Below are 11,980 nucleotides of genomic sequence, written 5' to 3'. Positions count from 1 at the left end.
TTTATAACAACCTTTGAAATGATTCAATATATTATAATATTATAATATTTCAATTACTCAGTTGACATGACACATTAAAGGTTTTCTAAAATTACATTTTCATTTTCTTATGTGTTTCGCCTACTTTGGAAAACATGTGCTGCAAGAGTTTCAGTTCCCCTGTCGGCTGTGGATGTCTGTGATAGTTACCATTATGAGGTTCTTTTTTCTTGTGTATATGGGAAAATGGTAGAATTTGTAATCTTCCTCTTTTCTCTAGGAAGCGTCTAATGTTGGAGATCCAACAGTAAAATACAGATATCATTTGTAACTCTGAACATGTCACATTGTAAGTATTTGGATTTCTTTCTTTCAGTGATAACTCTGGAAAACAAATAAATAACAATAGCTTGGCTTCAGATGAATCTTTCAGACTGATTTATTCATTTATTCTCTGATGGGCAGATAAAACGTGTTAACAAGGTTTCCTAAAATTATCATTAAGAGTTTATAAGAACTGGGTCATTACAATACCCTTGAAAAAACATCAGATATGAATCACTTCCTGTTTGGATGCGATTTTCGACCTGACTCAACCACTACCATGTGATGCAGATGTGAAACTGCCTGCTCACCTCATCAGCAAGTAGGATTATATGAACTATCATATGAGGAACAGTGAGACACGATGTGGATTACTTTTCTTCTCATCACACTTGTGGGGCTCTCTACAACTCAAGCATCTAGTGAGTTTCACGTTTGTTTGTGTGTTTATGCTTCTGTGCTTGTGAGGTGGATACTATTTTAACTGTTTATGTATATAAATGTCGTGGATCATTAAACCAAGAGAAACATGAAGTCAGTCATGGTCCTCTGCTACATGCTGTCGGGAACCCTTACCAAACCACTTATGCAACGCTAAAACAGCAGTGGTTAAACAGTTTCAACAGGAAGTTTCTTTTCATGTTTCTCTCTCATGTCACTCCAACAGATTTTTGTGAACATGTCCTCAACGAATGTCATCAAAACAATCCCCAGTGGACCAGGTAACTAATGTAGTGGCTACTAAGACGATGCTGTAGATCTCGCACTACATATATTTGTCCTACAGTAATAGATACATGTCATTGTTCCCTGCTGTCAAGCAAATCAACTATTATAACTTACCTTAGTGCTGTCAAGGAAAAGGCTGCCAGCCTTTCTGGAAGTAAATGCATATGCTTGAATGCCACAGTGTTTTGAATTGGCTTCATCAGCCAAAGTGGTGTACAGCACAACTTTCTCAACCCATAAATAACTGTGTACAATAATCATTCAGTTAATGTCAAAGGTTTTCATTCAGCAGTACTTTTGTGAATAATGCCACCACTAATTAAGGTAGTTACAATAATATGATACTGTAGTCACAATACTGTATGAGTTATAAACCTGCATTGCTGCTGAAATATGTGAAATATGTGTTTGCAGGTGTTTTGAGGACACAGTTAGAACCTGTACAGTAAGAAACCGTTTTATATCAGACTTCATGCGTTTGAAGGTGCCCTCGTCTCAGGAGGTAAGGCTTTATTTTGGGTAACTGGCTCCCAGCTCTTGTCTCATGTGGTTCTCAGTTGGTTTTAGGGGTAAAACAATCTGAAGTTTTACTTGATGTGCACTAACAAATGAGCAGAACAGGAAAAAATGATTTACTTTGTCTTCATCACACACATACAACTGTAGAGTTCTGGTTATAATTTCCACTCTATTGTTTTCTCTTGGATGTGCTTAAAAATGATCAAATGAACAAATGTTATTTCCATAAATTGCTTTTTTTTTTACTTATTCAACATCTAAAATCTGTTTTCTTTGGTATAGCCTACTGTATATCCAATATATCTAAATATTTTTGCATGTCTTTGTGCGTATTTATGTTTTTTAGGCTGAAGCGAGTCCTACTCCGAATCACAGGGTAAACATCCCGTCCTCAGCTCTCAAGAAAAGCAGGGGAGTAGCAACTGAGGAGGAGGTACTACTGGTGGCCACAGTCATCAACAGCACTTACTTTAAGGTCAGTAGCTCTGAAGGTACAAAACGCTAGTCTAAGGACAAGAGACCTTTTAGTCGAGACTGGTTGACCCTTATTTAATTACCCTCATTAATTCAACATGGAGATAAAGATAAAGAAAGTTAGTCAATTAAGGAAGTTTTTTGACCTTTGGGAAATTTGAGGTAAATTCAGAATGTGGGTAAGGAAGAGGACCTTAATGTTTTTAAACACTGACACAGGCTTCTACTTAACATTTGCTCCCTCTGTGTAAATACAAGTCAACACTATTCCCTCATGCTGATTTGCAACGATTTCCATGACCTCTGTACGCTCACAATCAGCCATTGTGTCCTATGAAATTGAGGAACGGTCAGTACAGTAGTTAATGTTGCTGTAAAACCTCTACATCAGTGGTTTCCAACCTTTTCCAAGTCCACTTCAAAGTCTCCAAAATGCTGGCGGCCCACATCCAACCCCATAATGATATAAAGCCTAAATGGGAAGTTCCCAGAGCACTTTTTGTTTTCATGATAGCAATTGAGCATTTAGGATTAAACTGAAAGCAGGGGAAGCTCAATTTTTCCGTTTTGTTTGACAGGGAAGGGATCACTTCTCACTTCATTATCAGTCCCTTGACTCCCTTTCCTTTTAACCCTTCTTGTTGCTAACCAGCTATCTATTTTGATACTGCAGTTTTTCGCGTGAATTGAATCTTTTAGCGTGCAATCAGACTCAAATAGCAAAGTGTACGAACAACAAAAGGAGTTTTTAAAATTTAAAATGCTTTTAAAGATTCTTTTATTTTAAAACATGAAAAATATATTTTTTTAATAATTCAATGTTTTCACCAAAACTGCTACTGTTTTGCAAATGATTTGTTGGCCCACTTGCAATACCTTTGCAGACCCACCCCCAGGCGGGGAACCACTGCTGTACATGTTTTAGAAGCTGACTTACTACAAATCAACCTCACCCCGCCATTAATGTTGTGTATCCCCTCAGAGAAAAAGAGGGAGAACAGCATTCATACCCAGCGAGACTGAATACAGCAAACACACTGTTTTGGGAGGGTTAGTCCTGGCAGTGATGGCAGGGAACCATCCTGTCAGCAACCTCACACAACACATCAAACTAAGCTTCAAACACAGCGAACAGGTAAATTGATAAAACTAGCTGTGCCAGCAGAAGCAACATTTGGAAAATATAATGCACTGCCCTCTGATCTCTGATACTGATTCACTTTTGAATATGTTTCAGGTGGACAACGGGATTTGTGTGTTTTGGCAGGAGTTAGATTACAGAACAGGTAGGTTCCATATGCCAGCCTACAGTATAGGCTATTTGCTCTAAAAGATAAAAGACCATTTACAAATAACCATTGTATACATTTTTTAGGCCATTGGAGCAGAGATGGCTGTGAAACCAGTCACAGCGGATCTGAGTTTATTTGCAGCTGTGACCACCTCAGTTTCTTTGCTGTGCTCGTGGTAAAGCTATATCACTTTTCTACAGAACACTTTTCCTCAGTGTTAGTTCTGTCATCACCTCTAAGCCACCCATTACCTAAATCCCCTCCCCCAAACAGGGGTTGTGTTGTTACACAATATAATCGTGTAAAGGTGCATTTTTGTTACTTGGGGTATATAACTGGGGTGCAAAATTGTCTTGCATTTCCACAGTTTCCACTCCATTTTTCATGTGCAGGTTGATAAAGTATATAAAAACAGTTGGATAAAAATACACTTAATAGAGGTACAGACCAAATTGGTCATACAGTCTCCTAGAGAGGCCTCCATTACACTTGTGATCTTCATTTTGAACTGAATTTTTAATACATGTTTTTTTTTTGGTTCCAGAACCCTGAATTATCAGTGGATAAAACTAATTCCGACAATCTTAGCTATATCACCTACATTGGATCAGCACTCTCCGTCTTCTTCACAGTCATCAGCTTGATCATCTATATATGCCTACAGTGAGTTTTTTGTTTCTTATTCTAAAATTCTTATTTCCATCGGGTGACTCATCCAAATATTGTAACCCTTATTTCTTGGTCGGTAACGTTCTCCAGTCTCTGTGGCTGACGAGCAGGCTACAATTTTGTTGTAGCTGTATTCTATAATCAACCCTCATCTTTGTTGTCAGTAATAACAACATGGTTAACTTGGTCAAGCTGTCATGAATAAAAGAAATAAAATAAACGACTGCTTTCACAATGGAATCGATTTATATTCCTGTATTTTATTGACCCATCCATCTCAACCTGCTTTTCACATGCACTTTGTCGCTCTATATACTACATCTCCGGACTTTTTCTTTTGCTCCTGTCATCATTACTATGCTAGATGTCACCAAACAAAACAATGTAACATGCTGCACAAAGAACCTGTGGGCTCGTTTGTAATGGCACCTGTGCATGTTCTCTCTCAGGCAGCCCAGAGGAACCGTCTTCCACTCTTCTTTGCACAGCGGTGCATGTAGACAGGGATATTTATCTTGCATGACTGATACCAACAGGAAATAACACTCAATAAAAAATGTTACACTTTATGTGAACTTTGTCCTCCTCGCACCAGTGGTGAGATCAAACCCACAATCTGTCAAAGCCTCTTTCGCAAACTTTATTTTTTTATTTACACAACGATTTCAACAATCAGCGTATGAGTGCAGCCTTTTGAGCAGCTATAAACATTTCTCTCTTCTGACAAGCTTGACAGCATGTCCCAGAAACTACTTCCCCTTGAGCATACCTCCACCTTAAAGCTTTGAGGGTACAGTCGCTCATTATTATATACATTCTGTATGACAGGAAGATCAAAGCAGGCACTGTGCTGTGGTAAAGTATTTAGTCAGCCTGCACAGGTTGAACTGAAATGCTAAATGAGTTTGACTAACATCCTTTTACCCAGAGGAGACGTGAAGAAGTGAGTATGTGAAAAAATATATATGGCAGTCCACTGGGCTCATAGGACCATGTTGAGGTGAAAGTACCTGCAGAATTTGGGTAAAAAATGGCCACATATCTGATAAATGATAAATGATAAACTGTGTGCTGTTTGTCTTGTCAGACGGCGGCGTCCAGAGAAGGCCATCGCTTTGCATATGCAACTCACAGGGGCACTGTTCTGCCTCCACCTCAGCTTCCTGCTGTGCAGCTTCTGGGTGTCGCTGATGAAGGAAAATGAGGAGAGCTTGGTTTGTAAGTCACTGGGTTTCTTGTTGCACTGGTCTCTGCTGGCCACCTTCACCTGGACGGCATTAGAGGGATTCCACCTCTACCTTCTCCTTGTCCGAGTCTTCAACATCTATGTGAGGAGATACCTGCTCAAACTCAGCTTGGTGGGATGGGGTGAGTGGAGTATGGTTAGGACAGTGTTTCTGCCAAATTTTAAAGGTGTATGAATGTGATTTCTCCCAATATACTGTTCACAAGACAGGAAAATATCCATATCCAATATACAGCTAGGGCTACCCACTGAGGTTTTCGACCACAAGGGGAGCATTAGAGTAATGTTTTGCTGTCAGGTTACACTATTTGTATCTCATGCTGTAGCATGTACACATAGTGCATGTACACTAATATGCTGAAGTCAAGATTGCCAACTGGATGAAGCAGGCTGACCCCAGATGCTGAAGGTCTTACATTCATTGCGTGTGGGCTGCTTTGTGGTTTATAGTTTGTTTTCTGGGTATATGCACCGCAAAAGCACAATATCAGCTGAAACGTTAAGGTCCTTTAACCTGCAACAGACACTTTTGGCCACTTGGGGCCAGCAGAACATCCTATAGGCGCTCATCTTTTAAGTTGATATGGCAATCATGTCACACAACCGGCAGATATGGAAGAATAAAAGCATATATCTGATTTGAGTCTCTGCTATTTCCTGACGAAAATGTCTGCTAGTTGCTAACTTCTGTCTGATGTTTGTTGATGGGTAGGTAGTGAATAGTCACTGAAAGAAGCTGCTTACTGCATCTGGGAACAATACTGATGAGAGCAATGAGAGTGAATAAAGACATATAAGAAAGGTGCAGGCAGTGATGTGGGTATTACAAATACTTGAAGGTTGATGTTAAGGTTTATTTTGCTCTCTGAATTCAATAACATAATATTAAAAACTGAGGACAGAAGTGTAACCGAATGCTCAAGCAGGAACAGTTAACCATAGTTGGGGCTTGTTCAATTAAATTCTGCACTGGCTCATCTTTCTGCAGGTCTTCCTACACTGATTGCAGTGGTTTGTGGGATTTCGGGTGTTTATGGTAAATACACTCTACAACTGAAGGATGACAAAAACACAAGTTCAACAACACAGATGTAAGAAATCAAGATTCATTGTCATGATTTTAAATGTTCAGCCATGGTGATTGATTTCTTAGCAAATACATAATCTGGTTTCACCTGGGCTCTGCTTTATTCTTTGCCTGCATGAAGGAATTCAGAGTTAACCTTTTGAATTCTTGATTTCAATGTTTTGTTGGGTTTTTTTTTTTTTTTTTTTTTTTACTAACCCACAGATGCTGGATGAGCAGCCAGTTCCCACATCGGCTTGTAGTCAGCTACATCACTACTTTGGCCTTCCCATGCCTGGTGATACTGTATAATTCCTGCATGCTGGGGGTGGTGGTGTTTAAGCTTTGGAGAGTAAGAAGAAGTAGTGGAGGTACTCAAAGCAGCAGTGTCTGGAAGAAGATGAACAAAGAGAACGGGAGCAGGTTATGGAAGGACTGTGCCACAGTGCTGGGCCTCAGCTGTGTGTTGGGATTACCTTGGGGGTTGGAGACCACCACCTTCACCTCTCTCCCTGCGATCTATGTATTCACTATACTAAACTCCCTGCAGGGTTAGTATCCATTTGATCCTCACATACTGTACGCACCATGCTTTTATGATTTGCTGAAGAATTCACAGCCTTTCTTTTCCTTTCTCAGGTTTATTTATGTTCCTGTGGTCCGTGGCTTTGTCCTGCAAGTCTCGATCTGAAAACAACTCCTCAATCAGAGACCTTTCCTCTCAGAAAATAATGACGACCAGTTTCAATAATTGATATTTACAGCTAAAACATACATATTATCCATTGCCTATATTAGGTGTTTATTGACCTTTGGACTCCAGTCATATTCAGTATTCAGTTAACTAACAATAACTTAATTTGTTGATATTTAGCTGTTAAATAGAAAATAATGGAGCATGAGCAATCTAGTTATTTATTCATGCTACAATTATGATCCTTATGGTTAAAATTATATCAGATATGAAGAGGTAAATGTTGTTAATGATTTCCTGGTGAATCGATTAATAAAGAATCTCTTATTCTTTTCTGCAAAAGTGATCATTACAACACCTTTCAGGATCAGAAAGACATCTTTGTATTTAAAGCAGTGACTATAAAACAGCTTCTAAGTTTAAAACATATTTTCTTACACTTGAGAATCACCCTCAAAAACCTTGCTGTGGCCCTAAAGTGCAAAACACAACCTTTCATAAAACAAATGGTCAAAATGGAAACAGTGTGGAGGAAAACAAGTTATAGTGCCAGAGGTCACCAAAGTTGAACACGAATGCTGACCACTGTGAAACCATTTCAATGAACTGATTTTGCTGTTGAAAATGCTGGTGTGACCAGGACTTTTAATTTGGAAAGAGCTGTTATCTGTTTTTTTTTTTATCTTTTCAATCTCCAACAAGAGGGGCCCCCCATGACCCTTTGGCCAGTGGCCCTGTGTCTAGTGATCCATGTTTGTTTACAGGAGCAAGTGACAACAGTTGTCTTCATGGCCACCACTGAATTGTTATCTGTTACTTACATTCCTGCAAGTGTTCGACTCAGCCTTGGTTACTATGTTTGATAAAAAATGAGTGGTTCATTTTGTTAATTTTATGTGTCTGGGCTTTTGTTTTCGTCACTTTGTTAAGTGATATGTGGAGTCTGTCGTTAGTGTTGTAAATGCTGCTTTGCACTTTAGGGAGAGTGTTTAACCTGTTCTGCCGGCATGGTAGTTGAAACCATCAGATTCAAGACATACCTCAGAAACAAACGTTTTTGTTTGTTTTTTGTGGGTTTTGTTTGTTTGTTTGTTTGTTTTTACAAAAAAAACTGTATACAAAATAAATAAGATACTTTTAAAAATCAGTTGGTCTAACAATTCTTTCATCCATAAAAACGTGGATTACGGTACTCACATCCTAATCAACTATTATTGATGACCAAAACATAAGAAATAAATACCCATAAAATAAAAACATAAATAAAAACAACATATAACTATATTTCATAATAAAACAGTTGAACAATCTTAACAACTTTTTTAAAAAACAACAAATTTCTGAGTGTTGAATCTCCTGTGGGATAACATACACGTTTAACCCCCAAAAAGAACACGATACTTAAGAAACATTACACTCGAGGTCGTGACGTTGTACTGACGTTGTTGTAAAGCGGAATGATACGTAGTTAAAAGTCCCAGTGCTGGTATATCAGCGCTCAAGGAATGCCTCTCGTCCAATCAAATTACTTGGTCGGAACTAACTGTTGTATTTAAGTTAAAATGTTCTACTACTAAACAAAAAACCTTAAGCTTGCATTTGATTGTTGTTCTATTGAGTTCGTCACCTGAACTCGCGTGTTGGTTTGATGAAGGAAACAGGACACTCATTCAAAGTTCAAATCCCAGCATTTATTAAAGCTAACAGCAATATAGCATTAGAAAAAGGAGAGCTCTGGCCCAAACTATCTCTCCCTGACAACAACATGCAGTTGTGCCAGTTCACGAAGTCTGACACACTACCTCTTCCTGACCCAGTCTTTCATATTCTTACACAGAGGAAATGATACAATGTGGGTTGAGTCTCTTCTTATCGGTCCATGCCGCTGTCTTCTTGTTTTGCTCCTCCACGTGTTCTCTGTTTTGTTTCACCTTGTGTTATCTGACTCCTCTATGCGGGACAGCCCTCGTGGCGGTGGATCTGTGAGAGATTCACACAAAGAGAGACAATACGCTACTCTATTCCTCGTTTTTTTGTCTTACTTCTGTTCCGGGATGTCTACCATATAAGGAGTTGTTTTTCCCCAGGTGGCCTTCAAACAATATCATAAGTTCAGTCTGTTCTTCTGTAACGTTGCACAGCAAGTTTTATAAAAAGTCACTTAGTTATAAGCATATTATGGTTACATCAACAATGCAAACATTATTTTATTAAAAGTATAAAAACAGATTAATTTAAAATCCTCTACAGTTCTCGTAATGTAAAATCATAATCTAATCTAAATAGATACATACAGTAGATAAAGGTAACCTACAGACCTGTATAATCATGCACAGGATAAACAGGTAAATGGACTGATTGATTTCAGAAATACATATCCATTTATCAAAGTCAGCCTATTCCCGAACAACACATACTTATTGAGAAAAATAGAAGTAATGGGTAAATGGTCGAAAGGTCTAGCTTCTGTTACCAGTATCTAGAAATGTAAACTTGATCTAACAAACAACAACAAACTGAAACACTGATGTTCAATTGTATGAAAACTATTGCAACAATACCAATTAATATATAATTTTACATAATTTTCAGTTTAAAATCAAAACAAATGAATACATTTGAAACACAATGGGTGTTAATGAAGGGACATGGCAGGGTGTGTCTGGAAACAAAGCTTTCTGACTTGAGCGATCTGACTTAAGTGATGACTTAAGTGATAGGAAATAATAAATAAAAAATAAATGATAATAAAAAACATTTGATTTAATCAGTTTTCAGTTCAGTTGAACAATGGAGATCCTGAGAGGCGCAGAGTTGTTACCACCATCATTGAAACAGGGGCTGAAGAATGGGAGGAGTTTGTTTGGAAAGGAGCAGCCAGTGAAGGAGTAGATAATATCTGCAGCATCAACATTATAAAAGGAGACCAGTCCCTCCTCATAGTCCACAAACACCCCCACCTTCTGAGGCTGTGATTTCAGAGACAGCACAACATCAGGGTCGGCAAGAGCTACATACTCATTTCCATTCCGCAGCTGCAGGGTCCAGTAGCCGGCCTCCGGGCTTGATGTCACTTGTCCTTTCCTGTTTGCCGACACGCTGGTCACTCCTAAATCCCATTTAGTTTTCCCTTTAACCTCCACCTCATAGTAGAATCTGCCAGAGGAGAAGCTCTGCTTCCCCAAGACCATGACACAGTATGAAAATCTCTCTGGATTGTCTGGGAGATTCTTCTCCACATCACTGTGATTTACTTGCTTACCATCATCAGACAAGATGAGTTTAGGATGTGCCGTGTTAGGATCAAGAGTCACATCCACTGCGCACTGCTGCACCCTCTTCAATTCAGACTCAAGCAGCTTCGTCGTAACTTTGTTGAGCGTTTCCCTAAGTTGAGCCACAGCTCTGGCCACAGCTCCCTCAAACGATGGCTGATGGAGGCTGACTTTGTTCCAGTCCTTAGTGTTTGGACAAGTATTCAGAGATGAGAAGTTTTGCAGGAGGTGGAAGTGATCAGAGCATGAGAGCTGCTGAGCCTCGCTGTTCCTCTTCATCAGCTCTGAGATCTCCTGGTCCAGCTCTTTGATGAAGCCCTCGGCAGATTTAGCTGTCATTTTCTGTTTCTTTTTAATCTGCTCACTCAGCTCAGCCAGGCCTGTCTCAGCAAACTGCATCAGATCGGAGAAGACATGCACACCATCTGCTGTCTCTTTGTCTGCAGCTGCCTTGCTGATCTCTGCTGACCGTCTGAGCTCCTGTATCTTCAGCTCTCTCTCCTGGATCATCTGCTGAAATCCAGCCTGCGTCCTCTCCAGGTCAGTCTTCCTTCCTTCGCATTCTTCACTAAGAGGAACAACGTCATGTGTTTCATGGTCCGACTCATTACAAAACTGACATACACACATCTGCTCAGTCTTGCAGAACAGCTCCAAGAGTTCATTGTGCTTTGTACATATTCTGTCTTCCAGGTTATCCAGCGGGTCCATGAGCTTGTGTCTTTTTAGGCCTGACACTGTCTGATGTTGCTGCAGGTGAGTTTCACAGTACGAGGCCAGACACACCAGGCAGGACTTGAGAGCCTTCAGTTTGACCCCAGTGCACATGTCACAGGGGACCTCTCCTGGTTTGGCAACCTCTGAGGCTGTCTTTACAGCTGACTCTCTGAACTGAGCAACCATCTCAGAGATAAAAATATTGACATGCAGCTCATGACTTGTGTCAAAACGCTTTTTACACACAGGACACTGGATTTTTCTATTGATTCTCCAGTTTTGAGTGATGCAGCTCCTGCAGAAGTTGTGACCACACTGTAAGGAGACAGGAGTGTTGAACACATCCAGGCAGACGGAGCACAGAAAGCTCTCTTCAGACAGCAGACAGGTGGCAGCTGACATGTTGAACACACTAAAACCAGAAGTATGGATGTGAAATACCATCAGATTATTCAACGGAACGGATCAATACTTGTCTGAAAACGTGTCTTAAGTTATTCAGAATGATTGCCCTCCAGAAATGTTCATTTTTTTCAAGTGAAATATCCCATCTACATTTGCTAAAATTGCTCCAGAGTAAAAATTGTACCAACCTGTATAACTGTGGGACTGTTTTAGTTTCCTGAAAAATGCTGGAAGAACCAGGTTTCAGTCTAAAAGCAGAGACCTGTGTCGACTGCTGCCCATCACTCTGAAAGAAAACTCTAGTGACAATGGGGGATGTGACTTCTATTTGTCAGTGTTGCTCCACCTCTTCTTGAAATGTCCCCTGACTAACACCCTGAAGTCGAACAGTCTGTTGTGTTGTTTTTCCCTCTGTCTTTCTAGTGTCCAGTTCTAAAGGCACTGTAGCCCTCCTATCACAGGATGTGTACAAAGTATGATAAAACTGCTGGAGTAGTCGATCAAGCCTGACCAGATGTGTCAGTTAACTGAGACCACAAACACACATTACATTGTTGCAACCTACTACAAGGAGAATATGAAGGACAGAGG

At 39.8% G+C, this 11,980-nt stretch overlaps 2 protein-coding genes across 2 annotated transcripts; one reads left to right on the top strand and one right to left on the bottom strand.

Annotated features, from left to right (window-relative positions):
- Positions 1 to 248: 248 nt before the first annotated feature.
- LOC130174168 (adhesion G-protein coupled receptor G1-like) lies at positions 249 to 8,133 on the top strand. Its single transcript, XM_056383809.1, has 13 exons — positions 249 to 328; positions 595 to 725; positions 971 to 1,025; positions 1,447 to 1,534; positions 1,898 to 2,026; positions 3,008 to 3,160; positions 3,263 to 3,311; positions 3,401 to 3,492; positions 3,862 to 3,980; positions 5,074 to 5,354; positions 6,221 to 6,323; positions 6,524 to 6,849; positions 6,938 to 8,133. The coding sequence occupies exons 2-13, from the start codon at positions 668 to 670 to the stop codon at positions 7,051 to 7,053; spliced, it is 1,569 nt and encodes a 522-aa protein (XP_056239784.1). The 5' UTR covers positions 249 to 328; positions 595 to 667; the 3' UTR covers positions 7,054 to 8,133.
- A 553-nt stretch (positions 8,134 to 8,686) lies between these two features.
- Positions 8,687 to 11,389, bottom strand: LOC130170567 (E3 ubiquitin-protein ligase TRIM21-like). Its single transcript, XM_056378011.1, has one exon. The coding sequence runs from the start codon at positions 11,384 to 11,386 to the stop codon at positions 9,767 to 9,769; it is 1,620 nt and encodes a 539-aa protein (XP_056233986.1). The 5' UTR covers positions 11,387 to 11,389; the 3' UTR covers positions 8,687 to 9,766.
- Between the last annotated feature and the right edge of the window lie 591 nt (positions 11,390 to 11,980).

This window comes from Seriola aureovittata, chromosome 1 (assembly GCF_021018895.1).
Source record: "Seriola aureovittata isolate HTS-2021-v1 ecotype China chromosome 1, ASM2101889v1, whole genome shotgun sequence".
Lineage (NCBI taxonomy): Eukaryota > Metazoa > Chordata > Actinopteri > Carangiformes > Carangidae > Seriola > Seriola aureovittata.
This window is presented reverse-complemented; position numbering and strand designations above follow the sequence as displayed.